Source organism: Octopus sinensis, linkage group LG3, assembly GCF_006345805.1.
Source record: "Octopus sinensis linkage group LG3, ASM634580v1, whole genome shotgun sequence".
Lineage (NCBI taxonomy): Eukaryota > Metazoa > Mollusca > Cephalopoda > Octopoda > Octopodidae > Octopus > Octopus sinensis.
The window spans coordinates 86809844-86826754 of record NC_042999.1 but is presented as its reverse complement, the minus strand read 5'-3'; the positions used below and the strand labels follow the sequence as shown (position 1 = coordinate 86826754).

At 35.2% G+C, this 16911-nt stretch overlaps 1 protein-coding gene across 1 annotated transcript in view; it reads right to left on the bottom strand.

Moving 5' to 3' along the window:
* LOC118762501 overlaps positions 1-16911 on the bottom strand; it is a 114718-nt gene that overhangs the window by 52897 nt on the left and 44910 nt on the right. Inside the window, exons 9-15 of the mRNA XM_036501124.1 lie at positions 15882-16063; positions 12902-13003; positions 9029-9246; positions 6338-6410; positions 5339-5521; positions 3080-3218; positions 943-1049 (exon numbers count right to left, since the gene is read on the bottom strand). Of these exons, the coding sequence (XP_036357017.1) occupies positions 943-1049; positions 3080-3218; positions 5339-5521; positions 6338-6410; positions 9029-9246; positions 12902-13003; positions 15882-16063 (1004 nt within the window). The remainder of the gene's footprint in view (positions 1-942; positions 1050-3079; positions 3219-5338; positions 5522-6337; positions 6411-9028; positions 9247-12901; positions 13004-15881; positions 16064-16911) is intronic.

Sequence of the window (16911 nt, the reverse complement as noted above, 5' to 3'; positions counted from 1 at the left end):
TGAATATTGGGTAATGGCCAAAAGAGTACAATCATGAACACAAGCACCCAAAATGGGGATCCTCTGAGGGATCTCTGGAGTAATGTTACTCAACACGATGTCTAGCTTGGAGATCAGGGTGTCTCTTCAGATCAAACTGCAACTTCTCTGCATTGAGAGGTTATTGCTCCAGTACTATGGACATGTAGTTAGAATGAATTGCAAAGCAAATTCTTCAAATTGAACCAAATAACAGGAGACCCAAGGGTAGACCAAGAGAGAGATGGTTGGATAATATTCAAAGTCTCTGAAGGTTACACTTGGGAATTCAGCAAGAAAGTGTGATGACAGTTGCTTCTTATAGAACTGCATAGAGGAAGTGCCTGAGGATTCTACCCCCATATCGCTTCCTGGAATAGTGGGCAGCAAAAATAGAATAATGAATTTATAGTCTGGAGCAAATTGGAATGAAGTGCCTTGCTCAAGAACACAATGTACTACCTGGTACAGGAATTAAATGCACAACCTTATGATCATAATTCAACATCCTAACTACCAGTAAATGTACCTTCACCAGAGCATAACTGGAGAACTAACTTTGTAAATAGTGCTTAACATTTCAAATGTCTTTTTTCATCAATCTATGAAAACGTCCTAAAAATATAGACTTTAGATAGATAATTAGAAAAATATGATCAGAAGAAAAACAAGTAAGAATCCATTAGCAATCACTTTCTAGAAGTAGATCTTTACATTCCTTCTATACTCTCTCTAGCTAATTTCTGATGCTTAAATTTAATATGTAGAAGTGTATTCTTTAAACTATCCTTAAACTCAGATACAATCTATTCAGAGAATTCTTCATAAAACTACAAAAGCTACAAATGGTAAGTTATTCCACACTGCAACAAAGATTTCAATACAAGTGTAAAATGGAGATGAAATATAAACAGGTATACTTACAAACTGTGTTAGGTATTTTGTAAATATGACGAGAAAGTCCAACCAGCAAATCCCCTTTCTCACCATAGAAACATAAACTCTCTGGAATGGCTTCAAGTTGAAGTGTTCTGATATTTTAGGATAAACTTTTGTCAGTTATTAAAACATATAAAGTGGCAGTGATTCCTATCATAAAAATTCCTACAGTCATAAAATAAGGAAATGTTACAAATGTTTCTTTACAGTAATGATGAATCTAGAAACAGAAGCATTCAGGACGGTTCCCTTTGTTTTTGTTTTTTTTAGCCAGAGGATGATGTTAGCTGTCCTCAGCCCTGCAACAGCCTATACTGTTTTTGTTTTTCTTTTCTGTCACTGTATTCTACCTTACTTTGATGCATACTCAAGTGTTATCATGGCTTTTTATGCCCTGGTTGTTTTCTATATTCAAAACTTCTTTTAATTTAGAAAATAATTTGCAATTTTATTTTTGCATAAATATGTAGTCAAATGTACCGCAATAACTTATCAACCGATTATGTAGTTTAACATGATGAACACAATAAAATTATTGCAGTAGATCAAAAGTGTCAAACATACAGCTCAGGGTAATGTTTAGTTCAATCCTTGACTCAATTTTATATAAAAAAAAAAATTATTATTAATGTAAAACATCTATCACTGCCATGCATTCAGAATCAGAGCCTGACAGAGTTGTGATCAACACCAGATCTAATTAGTTAAATCAGTACATCTTAGGGAATCTTCTGTTATTTCTACCAATAAAAGAGAATCTTTAAATCCATATATTAAAAAAATGTGACTTATTTCCCTTTCGCTTTATCTATACATGCCAAGCCAAATGGAAAATTCTTTTCAAATTTGCAAAACTGTCCATCTGAATAGATTCTAGTGATATGAATTATATTTGAAGATTTTGCAGCTGAAATACAGCTTGTCCAGGCTAAATCTGAAGATATTTTACGATTATGTTTTTTTTCAGAAACAGCTTCATGTATTGGTGAACAGTCAATGATATGGAGAGTAAAAAGATTCAAGTTGTAGTTGAGAAAAATCTAGTTGATATGGAGGACTGGGAGCCATCTAAATATTAGAAAAAATTTACCTATATCATATGATATCATGACTACTGTTCAATGCTCTTTGAACACTGTAAAGGCTGCATGATATAACATGGACAGCTACAATGGAGACTAAAACGCTGTGGCCAGCAGGAAGAAGGTAATGGTCTTTGGGTGTGTTTCCAGCAGGGAGGATATCATGCTGCAGAGGGGATGATATCATGATCTTCAGATGGCTTTGTGAAGCTGCTGGAGACTGTGGTCAAACTCTGGCTGGAGAGGGTTACTGCTGGAAGGTCATATGTGTAGCAACATGATCTGGCTTCTTGCTATACTTCTGGAAAGAGCCAAAAGTGGTTGTCAGAGAATTTGTATGACTTCATCAGCCCCAATTTTTTTCTTTTTTTTTTGTTTTGCAAGTACTTTTGGTAACCATGTCAGTGCAGGTGCTACTTAAAAGCACCCAGTTCACACTGTAAAGTGGTTGGTGTTCAGAAGGGCATCCAGTTGTAAAAACCTTGCCAAAACTGACCTCACCTGTGCTTGTTCCACATAAAAAGCACTACTCACATCGCCTGTGCTTGAGGCATGAAAAAAAAAACACTAAGTCCACTCTGCTGAGTGGTTGGTGTTAGGAAAAGCATCCAGATGTAAAAATCCTGCCAAAACAGTCACAGAAGTCTGGTGCAGGCTTTGGCCTGGCAAGCTCTTGTGAAACCATTCCACCCATGCTAGCATGGAAGGCGGATGTTAAACGATGATGATGATATACACACACACATATATATAATGCGTGTGTATCTGCCTGTCTGTCTGTCTTTGTTCCCCACCACTGCTTGACAACCAGTATTAGTGTGGTTACATCTTCATAACTTAACAGGTCAAGAAAAAAAAAATCTAATAGAATAAGTACTAGGCTTAATAAGTCCTGGGGCTGATCTACTTGACTAAAGCCTTTTGAGGTGGTACCCCAACATGGCCGCAGTCTAATAACTGAAACAAGTGAAAGTCAAAAAGATAAAAGGTACAGATACAAGAATATAAGGGGTCAGAGAAGCAGCTTCAAGAAAACTTACCGAATGAGGTTATTCGTTTCATTCCAAATCTTAATAGTTTGATCAATACTTGCCGAAGCTAAAATTCCTAATTTTGGACATGATGTTAAGGAAATGATTTGATCATAATGTTCACAAGAAGGATTCTGGTCATACTGCACTGAAGTAATATGAGAAAATAAGTTACAGTTTAGAAAAAGTTCTTGCTTGATAGATTTTAAATATAGTAATCAATATATTGTATCGAAAAGGTTGGTGAACTAACAGAATTGTTAAGCATGCCAGGCAAAATCCCCAGCAGCATTCTGTCTATCTTTACATTCTGAGTTCAAATTCCGCTGAAGTTAACTTTGCCTTTCATCCTTGCAGGGTCAATAAAATAAGTAGTAGTTGAGCACCGGAGTTGATGTAATTGACTTATCCCCACTCCTGACATTGCTGGCCTTGGGCCAAAATTTGAAATCAACATATAAAAGGAGACGTAGATATCATTGTCAACAATATTCTGCACTGCACAAGCCACATTTCTAAAATCATTGAAAAGGTCAAAGCTATCTTAGCATCACTCAATAAGGTCTTTGTCAGCCACACACCAGCTATTTGTTTAAAGCTATGGGACAGCCACACTTGCAGTTTGCATCTCCTGTCTTGAACCCCCATCTTGTCCAAAATATCAATCTGCTGTCCTGAGATGTGCAATTAAATACCTTCTGTCAGTCACTATGTTTTGAGTGTATTGCTTCTGTGAGCATCAACACATTAAAGATTCAATTCTAGTAGAAGCCAACAAAATAATCTACCATCTTTCCAACAATTTTGGCCTCATTTTTTAATCCAATACCACTACCATTCATGGAGATGTTAAAATTAAAAAGAAAAAATAGTTCAATGCCCATGACTTTTGGAAACATTTCTTCATGCTCAGAATTGTTGAACATGGAATAAACTATCTGTATCAGTTGTTAACTGTCAGGACAATTTATCCTTCAAAAATGCCATGCCTTATGAAATTCACTAACACTGCTCCTGATGTTTCCTCTTTATGGCTATCTTAATGACCATTTTTTCAAATTTCTGTTATATTTTGTGTATTGTACATATACTTCTAACTTTCACAGCTGTCTTTCTTTACTTGACTTATGTATCTGCTTTCTATCTCTTCTTTTAACCTTTCCTGCACCTGAACACTGCTTAAAATAAGCTCATAATTATTATTAAAGGGTGAGCTGGCAGAATTGTTAGCACACCAAACAAAATACTTAGCAGTATTTCATCTGTCTTTATGTTCTGGGTTCAAATTCTGCAGTGTCAAGTTTGCCTTTCATCCTTTTGAGCTTGATAAAATATTTCATCTAAGATAACTGGTAGAGTTTCCTTAAAGCTCAAGTAAGACCTACAGTGGAATAATTTTAACACTCAACTCAAAATCCAAAAGAAGGTTATTCAACTGATTGACAAACCTTACACTCCAATACTTGACAATCTTTGGCCTATGTATGTGCTGACTATTGTCTCTTTAATATAACTGTATCTGTTCCTATGAATCAGGGCCAACTAGCCTACCTATATATTCTCTTAGCATCAATTCTGTGTCTCACCTTTCAGATATATATACTAACTACTGTCTCAATCCTTCCTACCCAGAGATTCAACTGTCTGGAATTTTTACTGCTACAACCCTAACCCTATCACTTTTATTTCAGATACGAACTGAACATCAACTGCAATCAACCTTACAAGTCTCAGTGTTTCTAGCTACAGCCCTTGCACAAGACCAAGTTGTATATATATATATATAATTATTATTTGAGGGAATAAAATCCAAACTTACAAGGAAAAAGAATTCAATTTAGAAATACTAAATCAAATTCCACACAACATAATATATGTATAAAATATTAGAAAAAACCCACCTTTTATCAATTCAAAATGAATAATTAAATTACACCATCTAGAGAATTACATATAATAGAAAAGTTAAAATTAAAATAACAATAAAAAGTAAAGATTAAAAATTTAAAAAAATTTTTTAAATTAAAAAAATAAAAATTTTTTTTTTAAATAAATAATTATATACATATATACATTTAAAAATTTTTTTTATTATTTTTGTAATTTACTTAATCTTTACTTTTTATTGTTATTTTAATTTTAACTTTACTATTATATGTAATTTTCTAGATGGTGTAATTTAATTGTTCATTTTGAATTGATAAAAGGTGTTTTTTTTCTAATATTTTATATATATATATAATCATAAGAAACAAAAAATAGACTTACTATAGTTTCTAAGATCGTATGACACAAGTGAGAAATTTAGCATAGCATAATCTTTAAAAGCAACAACAAGGAAATTCTGTAAGACAGTCATATGTGTTGGTGTTTGAGAGCAGTAAAATGACATAAGAGGAATCAAGCAGTCAGCTGCAAAAGCATAAAATCTCCAAATTTTGATGACAAGATCTGAAAAAAAAATACCAAATAGATTAATGGCTTTGATTTAAATATACTAGATAAGGTAATACTTTTAGCATTTTGGAAAATATAATTAGCAGAGTTATTCATTATTACTCAGGTGTGAAATATACAGAAACCATTTTTTTCTTTTTTTAGCTTTTCTTATTTTGTTGAACTTAGAGGGCTTAACTAATAGAGCATTATTATGTATTTTGGAGATGTAAGTAATCTGATCTGAGACCCTGTATTGAAATTAAAACAATTACAGCATGGAAGGCATATACTAGCTCAGCAAAACACACAAGCACTGTTAACTTCATTTGAACATTCATTATTTGGTGTTAAAATTTTTGTCACACCAGCTTTGACCTATTCATTGATGCAGTTCAATTGCATCTGGCTTGTGGCAAAGTCTTAGGCCAATACAAACAGGTATATATTATTACAGTCATGTCTGCTGCAGTTTACTATTACTTCTGTTACCTGGAAGATTCACTTCTTTGCTAAATTAAAGTTATTACATATTTCTAAAGGTAATGGCTAGTTGAAAAATGGTGTTAGAAAGTAAATCTTATAGGTAATGAAGTAGTCTTTGAAAATATAGATATCAAAAGACTGTTTAGATAAAATTATCTATACTCACACACACATTCTTGTGTGTGTTTGTGTGAGTATGTGTATACATGTGTGTGAAAGTGGGTGTGTATGTGAGAGAGAGAGAAAGAGACAAACATTGATGCTTATAGATAGAGAGGTGAGACAAGTCAACCTGACATCATTGAAATGCATTTCCATAGTGCAAAAAATTATTTATTTTATTACCTCTACCACTGGAGATCAGCTGGTCAAAACGAGGGTTAGACACTAATGATAATACTTCTTTGTTGCCATGAGCCTAGAAAAGGAGAACAATCAGCCTTAGAAAATATCCTGCTTATATAATCAGATTTATTAACCCCATTCTATTCCTTCTTATAGTTGTTGTTATTGTTGTCATTATTTTTGTCAATACTACATTGCTGTCACCATCATCATCACCACGACCACGACCACCACCATCATCATTACCATCATCATCACTATCATTATGAGTATTATCACAATACTTTTTTCTTGTATAAATTCAATCAAAACTTTGATCTGAGAGTGTTAGTTGAAACTAAATGATATAATTGTAGAGACATTTTAGTCACTTACAAAAATATTGTGTGTGTGTGTGTGCACGCATGTGTGTGTGTGTGTTTGTATTGAGTATGTGTGATGTGTGTTTGTGTGTATGGCTTAGCCTCAGAAGAAAGAGTAACATCCATGATCCTTTTGTAGAGACTGCAACTGGTGAGCAAGATTGAAGAAACTATGACTTGTGTTATTATCAGAACAGAGACCTTGTCTATAGGTTTGCTACAGCATGGACTCAGCTGAAGGTAACCATGGATCTGGATCAGGTGTGGTACTAAACCAGTTCATTTCATCACATGTCCATCTGATCTCAAGATTACTTCATGCACCAGCAACTGCCCCACCACCACCACCACCACATACACACACATACAAACATATACACCAAGAAAATCTACAAACAACTAAACAACAAAATATTTCCATGTACAATTATTTCTGTCAATGTACATTATCTACAATTGAAAAAATCTTGCCTATTCCAATCTCCCACCAACACCATCATATTATATCATAGTCACTTGTCCAGCAATACAGACACCACTCCCACTGCAACTTCTGTAGAATTTGCAGAGTTGGCCTTCTATTCATCCTGGCCATCATCACTAGCTTCATCATCTGATGTATTGATCACTCGATGGATTTACAGTAAACAATGTGGTACTGTTAGGAATAAAACGACCATTTTGTTTTTTAGTACCTAACCATGTCCCTGGAAGTCAGTCTGTCTTCCATGTGTGTATTCTCATTCAGATTTTTTTGTCTAATGGACAGCTTTGTCTTTGTCAGTTGTTATAATATAACTATAATTAAATCTCGGAATGAGATTGAAACAGTAATCGTTCGATAATGTAAAGTATAGAAGCCATCTTATCATGGCTAACCACATTGGGGAGGGGGTGTTACTGTAGCATTATTCGAGCGTATCACTCAGGCTTGCGAGGAAGGGATGGCCTCCCTTTGCAAATACTCCAAGGACACAGATATTGTGTCTAAGGCCAGCTAGAGACGAAGATCTCTTGGGGCTATAAAGCTACAGTAACACCCCCTCCCCAATGTGGTTAGCCATGATAAGATGGCTTCTATACTTTGCAATATAATATAACTCTTATCCATGTAAAACAAATTATGGATTACTTTCTTCTTCACTGGAATTTAGTGGGTTGCAATTTATTAGAATTTATTTATCAAGTACACAAGGCTGAAATTACGATTATAGTTATAACAGGTACCCCATTAACAGAAATGTTATTCTAGGAATTAAAATCAGTCACCCCTCCCCTCCCCTCACTTACTGGGACATACTGTGCACATCAAGTAGTTTTATCCAAACCTCATATCTGATCTGGATAGGTGCAAGTCCTTCCTTTATTCCTATACTGGCTGATATTGTGCTCAAAGTCTCCACTCATATCTGAACATGGCTCTCTGAGGTAAAAGCTCCTCTGCCTGGTTTGATTGAGGCAAAATGTTGTACAAGAACACTACCTCCATCAGAGAGGTATGCCCTCTTTTGGCATCTCTCTCTGGTTCCATTCCTCCTCGGCCTGTATGCAACTTTAAAGTAGCACCTGGTTTTCCACTTGTCCAGCATCTCTCAACAACTCTGAATGAAATGTCATTCTGTTGTCCACCAGTGTCAGGCAGCGAATGAAGAAGTATCCTTACTTGACTGATGGAGCAGCTACTAGCACAATAACCCTCCTTGCCCGTCCTCCATTTCCCTGACTGCAGTATTTGCTTTATGACCAGCTTGGTCACACTTGTAAGAGATCAACTCTGGTTTGGCACCTTACAGTATCAGATGAGAGTCATGTTAGAGGACTACTCATATATTTGGGACAACATAGTTGCTACACATACAAATAATTTACTCTGTCTCCAAAAAAGCTGTACATAGCTGATTGGCAAAGCTTCATCAACAGGCATACTATAATAATTAAATCACTAATGAGCTGTTTTCTGTTTCTGTTTCCTAAAAAAGTTTCTGCTCCTCCAGCAAGCAAGCACCATATCACCTCTGCCCAAACTTACCTATTATCTTTTTCTCATCTTTACTATGCCTCAACCATCAAAATTTTGCATACTCCTTTTCTCTAGGATTACACACCTTTGGAACTCCTTCTCTGCCTACATTATTCTTGTAGCCATCAATCTATAGAAGTTTACTCTGAATATCAATCACAAACACAAATGAGGCCTGCAATGCAATTCCTTCTCAGACTAAGTATAATAACAATGCTTTAAATAAATGGCAGAAATTAGCTGCAAGAATATCAAGTTGTGTTAACAATAACCTAAATCAGTAAAGAGGATCTGAAATATAAACCTTACTTGTATTTGAAAATTAATTGTTCCTTCAAACCAGTCCAGGATACAAATTTCTCCATTGAATCTTCCAGCAACAAGTATTGTACGATTTGTGTTTGGTGGAGCTGCCATAACACCTGACTTGATAGTTTGTGTAGTAAGTATTTTCAGGGCAGAGGTCATGTTTACATTTTGGGTTAAATTTATGACATGTTCATATAAAACTAGAGAGCTGAAATGAACTGTGAAGTAATCAATAGAGAATTAAACATTGCAGTTGAAACAGAAATTTATGGTTTCACAGAGGATTTCATACACATGCACACACATACATCTGCATGAAGCTTAAGTGTTTTGCTCATAAACACACACAATGCCCAGTCTGAGATTTGAACCTACGGTCCCTCGACTGCGAGTTTGCTGCTCTAACAAACTTGGCTATGTGCCTTCACAACCAGCATAGTGGCAATAGTTAATTAATCACATTGTGTCAAAGAAAAAACATGCACCAAACAATACATAAGAAACAAGTGTATGAAATATGCATCCACAAGTGAAAATACATATCTACAAGTAATATCCTAAATAGAAATCCCTGAACAACTAGATTTAAACTGAACAAAAAGATGTCTTTCAATATATTTTGCAGGAAACTTTCAATTAAAGTTTTCGTATTTCTCAAAGATACAAAAACAAAAAGAAAAGAAGTGAACTTTAAAAAAGATGTGCTGCAAGTTCAGGTTAACCAGCAATCCTTTGCAAGCAAGTATGACTTAGTAGTATGTACTATGCTTTCATTAATTAACCCAAACAGACATAGATACCTTCTTGGTCCAAAGACACTTGATGGGGTCAGCAAATATCCAGAATATGACAGCTGGAGAGAGAGAGGGTTGTACCAGCACCCTGGCTGGTACTCATTACAACTGAGTAGACAGGAGCAACGTAAAATGAAAGGCATTGCTCAAGGACACAATACATTAATCATTTCAGAAACTGAACTCACAACCTTGTGATCATGAGTTAAAGACCTCTAACCTCTAGGCTACATTCTTCGAAGACAACATTTTGAAAAATCTGTTGAAAATAGAGACTATCAACAGACTATACAACCTATACAGCATTATGCTTGCCACATTGAAGTCTTTATTCATTGCTTTTGTTTCCACTGTATATCTTATGAGCCCATAGAGGACAACATATAGAATTTCTGCCTAATACTGAGTACAGCCATTTCCCTGGTAGTAGAAGAATCCTCTCTTCTTTCCTACTTACTAAAACTTTGCTAAGTGTATTTTGATGCTTTTTGATTCAAGTTTTTGTTTATACATTTGCAGTTTCTTCTCTAAATCTTCTTCTTTTTCTATAATAAGTGCTAGGTCACTTGTGTATTGTAGTTCCTTGGACAGCAATACTAACTTCCTATGTTATGGTTTTGGAGAACTACAATAACTAGAAGGAACCCTACAATCAAGCTGTGATAGATTTCATTGCATACTAAAGCCCTCACTGAACTCTTTGTCAACTCTTGCTTCACTGACTGCATCTTTGTACACTGCTTGCACTGCTCTTGTAAGTCATCTCTTGACCACAGCTCTGGTCTGTAGCTTTCTGTAGATTATCTTGTACAATGTCTCAGCTGTCTTCTAGGTTATAAGTCTCTATTTCATCTTCATTTTTGTCTGATACACCAAGCACCTCCATTAACCTATGATTATATATATATTATATATATATATATATATATATATGTAATAACTTATAAAATTGTAAGGGTAGGATGGGCTATTTTTGGATAAAATCAGAAGGGTGCAAGTGTGTTGGTGTGAGGAAAATAAGGTGGCATAGGGAGAGTGACTAATATCAGGGAAGGGGAGAACAGAGTTATGTAGGTGACAAATATGGAGTGGCAGTGGGATGGCAACATTAATATAGCTGTTATTCAGGGATACATACGAGCACGTCTTTCAATCGGTTTACAAAGCCATATTGTAGCAGACAGACGATAACTAATGAAACCAGCATTTGTGTGTATACATGTATGTATGTGTGTATGTGACATGCTGTCAACTTTAAGAAAAGGAATGATTAAGATCAAAGGTTTACTCTATTAACATGTATACACCTAGGCTTATGACATTACATACATGAATGAAAGTAACTTACTCCTACAACTATATTTGCAATTAAAGCAAACTCATTCTTTCTTCTCATCCCTCCCTCTCACTCTCTCTCTCTCTCTCTCTCTCTCTCTCTCTCTCTCTACAAACACACGCAAGTGTCTTTCATATCACGCTTTTTCTCGCTCTGCGCTCACTCTTTGTCTTTCTCATTCTCTCTCACTCTCTCTCTCCTTTCTCTACACACATCTTTCATATCTTACTCTTTCTCGATCCACTGAGGGTTAGTATCTAATGTTAGGGTTTTATGTTAGCACTTAGGATTACAATTTTGAGTTAGGGTAGGGATTATGTTTGAGTAGAAACTGAAAAGGGATTACAAAAATTCAAATTTGTGTACAAATTTTTACAGAATTGAACTTGCATACATTTGGAATTAGGATATCAAACAAAAATATATTCTTAAAAGAAGAAAAATAAAAAGTGTTTCTTCAAAAAGATTTACTATAAGTTAGATAAAGAGCATAGGCTCGAATTGTCAAAATTTTTTCCATTCTTCAGGAGCATTAAACTAATACACCTACTTGTTGTTCCTCCACTTGTCTTCGTCTTTCATTTTCTGTAAATTTTGAACTATATATACATACATATATATATATATTCTTTTCTTTTACATATATATATATATGATATTAAAATTTATAAGCTTTGAGGGCATGTGAAACAATTGCTTTATGGGAATATTAGATCTGAAAACAAATAAAGCTATAAATAATAACATGACAATACTGGGTTAAAAAAAACTTTGGATACTAAAGTCAAAGGCTACACATACACACACACACACACACACACACTCTCTCTCTCTCTCTCCTCTCTCTCTCTCTCTCTCTCTACAAACACACGCAAGTGTCTTTCATATCACGCTTTTTCTCGCTCTGCGCTCACTCTTTGTCTTTCTCATTCTCTCTCACTCTCTCTCTCCTTTCTCTACACACATCTTTCATATCTTACTCTTTCTCGATCCACTGAGGGTTAGTATCTAATGTTAGGGTTTTATGTTAGCACTTAGGATTACAATTTTGAGTTAGGGTAGGGATTATGTTTGAGTAGAAACTGAAAAGGGATTACAAAAATTCAAATTTGTGTACAAATTTTTACAGAATTGAACTTGCATACATTTGGAATTAGGATATCAAACAAAAATATATTCTTAAAAGAAGAAAAATAAAAAGTGTTTCTTCAAAAAGATTTACTATAAGTTAGATAAAGAGCATAGGCTCGAATTGTCAAAATTTTTTCCATTCTTCAGGAGCATTAAACTAATACACCTACTTGTTGTTCCTCCACTTGTCTTCGTCTTTCATTTTCTGTAAATTTTGAACTATATATACATACATATATATATATATTCTTTTCTTTTACATATATATATATATGATATTAAAATTTATAAGCTTTGAGGGCATGTGAAACAATTGCTTTATGGGAATATTAGATCTGAAAACAAATAAAGCTATAAATAATAACATGACAATACTGGGTTAAAAAAAACTTTGGATACTAAAGTCAAAGGCTACACATACACACACACACACACACACACACTCTCTCTCTCTCTCTCTCTCTCTCTCTCTCTATTCATTGCCTGAACCATTTATAGTAGCCATTTCTTTTATTATTAGGTAAAATATTAGTTAGAAATCTGCCCTGACAACGTTACAGTAACACCATCTATTGATAAAAATATGAACTGATTTATGATTTTGTAACATACCTGATGGGGAATTATATGTCCATATACTCATAATTTGACATGGATTTCTTAATGTGGAAGCTTTCAATAGGGATCCATCTTTTAGTAAGACAAATAGGGTGTCTGGGAAAAAAATAAGTTATTTTAAAATCAACTTAAAACCTATTTTTATAATAATCAACATATACATATATATATACAGTTGCAAGTAAAGGTACATATAATCACACAAAAACATTTTCTCTCTCTTCTCTCTTGTCATACTCTCTCCCTCTCTCTCTCTCTCTCTCTCTCTCACACACACACATAGAATCAATAACACAATTACATAAAATAAAACATGCACACGTTCACATAAATTTAGGACAAAATTTAAGGAAAAGCAAAAGTATATGGAGTCTGGTAGCATGGAACAAGAATATAACATTATATGATGATGATGATGGTGGTGGTGGTGGTGGTGGTGGTGATGATGATGTGATGCTCCTTTCTATTATAGGCACAAGGTCCGAAATTTGGGGAAGGGGAATTTGAACACAGAATGTAGCGACGGGCGAAATACCACTAAGTATTTCGTCCAGTGTGCTAACAATTCTGCCAGCTCATCATCATCATCACTTAATGTCCACCTTCCATGCTGGTATGGGCAGGACAGTTTGACAGGAGCCAGCCAGGAAGAAGCCTGCACCAGACTGCAACTGTTTCGGCAGGATTTTTACAGCTGGATGCCAGCAGAGTGGACTTAGTGCTTTTTATGTAGCACAAGCATAGGCAAGGTCAGTTTTGGCAAGGTTTTTACAGATGGATGCCCTTCTAAATGCCAGCCACTTTATAGTGTGGACTGGATGCTTTTAAGTGGCACCTGGATTGACAGGGTCACTAGACAAAAAAAAATGTTTGAGAGGTGGGGGTCATTGGAGAAGGTGATCTAGTGTCAGATGATGAAAGGTTACAGAGAGAAAGAAACAGGTATCTTGCTATAGAGGAGATACAAGGTTACCCGGTTGGAGAAAGAAAGAGAGAGAGAGAGAGATCAGAAGTGAAGACAGAAATCGGTGCACTGCTGCATACCCAATAATAATAATAATAATAATAATAATAATAATAATAATAATAATAATAATGCCCTGATGCAGTACCAGGCAGTGGCTTTCATGGATTCTCAGCTGAACTGATTGGAAGTGTTATCATGTACATTGTTTTGTCTTGGTATAGAAGATGGACTACAGCAAATATTCTGCTCAATACCACAGATTTGCTTGTCAGTTGCTTGACCATAACCAATTGAGCATGTCCCTTAGTGGCTGTCAATATGTGCATCTCTGATCACAGAAATGGGGGAGCATCATAGCCATGTGTTGAGAGGAATTCTTTGAGGTTTGGATAATTCACCTTTGGAAACATGAGTGTTTTGTTCAACATCCTTAAACAACCCATATTCAGGGACCTTTTGAGTGGGATGGGCTACTCAACTAGTAGAAAATTCTAACTGAGCCCCACCTGCAAGGTCATGTGCTGTTAATTTTAAGATGAGATCACCACATGTGGTTGCACACATATGGTTGTGATGCATGTGCCTGGTATACTCTTATCAGACGGGTATACTGGGCTTCATATATTTTACCCCAGTGTCACTTTGATAGCATGCACTGCTCTCTCACTCAACAACAACAACAACAATAATAATAATGTCTTGATGCAATACCAGGCACTGGCTCACATCTTAACTGATTGGAAGTGTTATCATGTACATGTTCTGTTTTGGTGTAAAAGATGGGCTACAGTAAATATTCTGCTCAATACCACAGATTTGCTTGTCAGTTGCTTGACCTTAATCAGTTGAGCATGTCTCTTGGTGGCTGACGATATGTGCATCTCTGATCACAGAAATAGGGGAGCATCATAGCCATGTGTTAAGAGGAATTCTTTGGGGTTTGGATAATTCACCATTGAAAACAAGGGTCATTTGTTCAACATCTTTAAACAACCCTTATTCAGGGACATTTTGACAGAATGGGCAACTCGACCTGAAGAAAATTCTAAGTGGCCCCACCTACAAGGTCATGTGCTGTTTGTCTTGATAGGAGATCACCATGTCATGCACATATGCTTGTGATGTATGTATCTGGTGTACTCTTATCAGACAGATAGTCATGATGGGTATATTGGGTTTCATACCCCAATGTTGCTTTGATAGCATGTGCTACTCTCTCACTCAATAATGATAATAAAAATAATAATAATAATGATAACAATAATAATGGTTTAAAATTTTGGTATAAGGCCATCAGTTTCGAAGGAAGGGGTAATTCGATTACATCAACTGCAGTACACAACTAATACTTATTTTATTCACCCCAAAAGGACAAAAGGCAAAGTCGACCTCAGTGGCATTTGAACTCAGAATGTAAGGACAAACAAAACGCTAAAGTATTTTGCCAAGCATGCAATAATAATAATAATAATAATAATAATAATAATAATAATCCTTTCTACTATAGGCACAAGGCCTGAAATTTTGGAAGAGGGGTTAAGTCGATTAGATTGACCACAATACTTAACTGGTACTTAAATTTACTGACTCTGAAAAAATGAAAGGTAAGTCAACTTCATTGGAAGTTGAACTCAGAATGTAAGGACTCTCAATACAGGTAGACAGGGAGATGAGGGCACATCAGTTGTTAACAAGGACCACTATAGAAAACAGGGCCTCCTAGTCAATATATCAGTCCCAACAGATGATAATACACATGTCAATGAAATTTTGTGTGTGTGTGTGTGTCTGCGTGTGCGTGTGTGTGCGTGTGCATGTGTGTGCATGTGTACATGAATGTGTATGTGTGTATGTGTGTGCACTTGAATGTGTGTGCATGAGTGTGTGTACATGAGTGTGTATAAAAGCTAACAGCAAACTTTGAATTAAAGTTGGTATGTTTAATTTGTTACAATGTCAGAAAATATGGAACTAATGAAAGAAAATCTAATTAAGTGTTGTAGTTACCTTCTGAAATTGCATAAACACAATCTACAATATCAACTGAACAGTCAGAAATCAGCAGCAGTTTAGTAATGTTTTGTCCAGTATGAGGATTAATTATTCTTATTGAGAAGTCATCGCAGATAACAATCGCTCGTTGAGGGTAGGCTGGATGATTTGTCATTTTTATTGATATAATTTTGAAGCTGAAAGATATAAGTCCAAATATCAGAACAGAAAACATCCAAAATGATAATCCTCCTCCTCCTCATCATCATCATTCTTTAACATCTGTTTTCCATGCTGGAATGGGTTGGATGGTTTGACCAGAGCTGGCAAGCTGGAGAGCTGCACCAGGTTCCAGTCTGATTTTGTATGGTTTCTACAGCTGGATGCCTTTCCTGTCACCAACAACTTTACAGAGTGTGCTGGGGGCTTTTAACATGGCACCAGCACAGTTACTTGTATGTGGCGCCAGCACATAAAACATCCAAAACTACAAATTAGATAATTAAATAATTGTAGTACTGAATATATGCAAGTTATATATAAAGTTAATCCAAACATGAAAACACAAAGAGAAAACACAACAACACGAGGACGCTCAGGAAAGAAAAGAAAGAAGGAGGATTTAACGTTTTGAGGGGAGCTCTTCATCAGAAACATAGAAAAAGGTAAGATCCAAGGAAGGGAAGACGGAGGAAAAAAAAATCACCAACGATACACTGTCACATAATGAATGACCGGAAGGGAATATATATATATATATATATACTGTTGTGTCTAGGGAGAGTAATTTTCTTTTTGTACCTTATAATGTAACACACTCACCGGTAAAATTTCCACTTATTTCTTATTTTTATAATAAATAAAAATAAATAAAATAATAATAATAATTTAAAAAAATAAAAAGAAAAATAAAAAAAGTAAAAAGAAAAGAAATAAGTTAAAATTTTACTGGTGAGTGTGTTACATTATAAGGCACAAAAAGAAAATGACTCTCCCCAGACACAACAGAATATGCTTCAACACACGAACTCATATAAAGAATCTT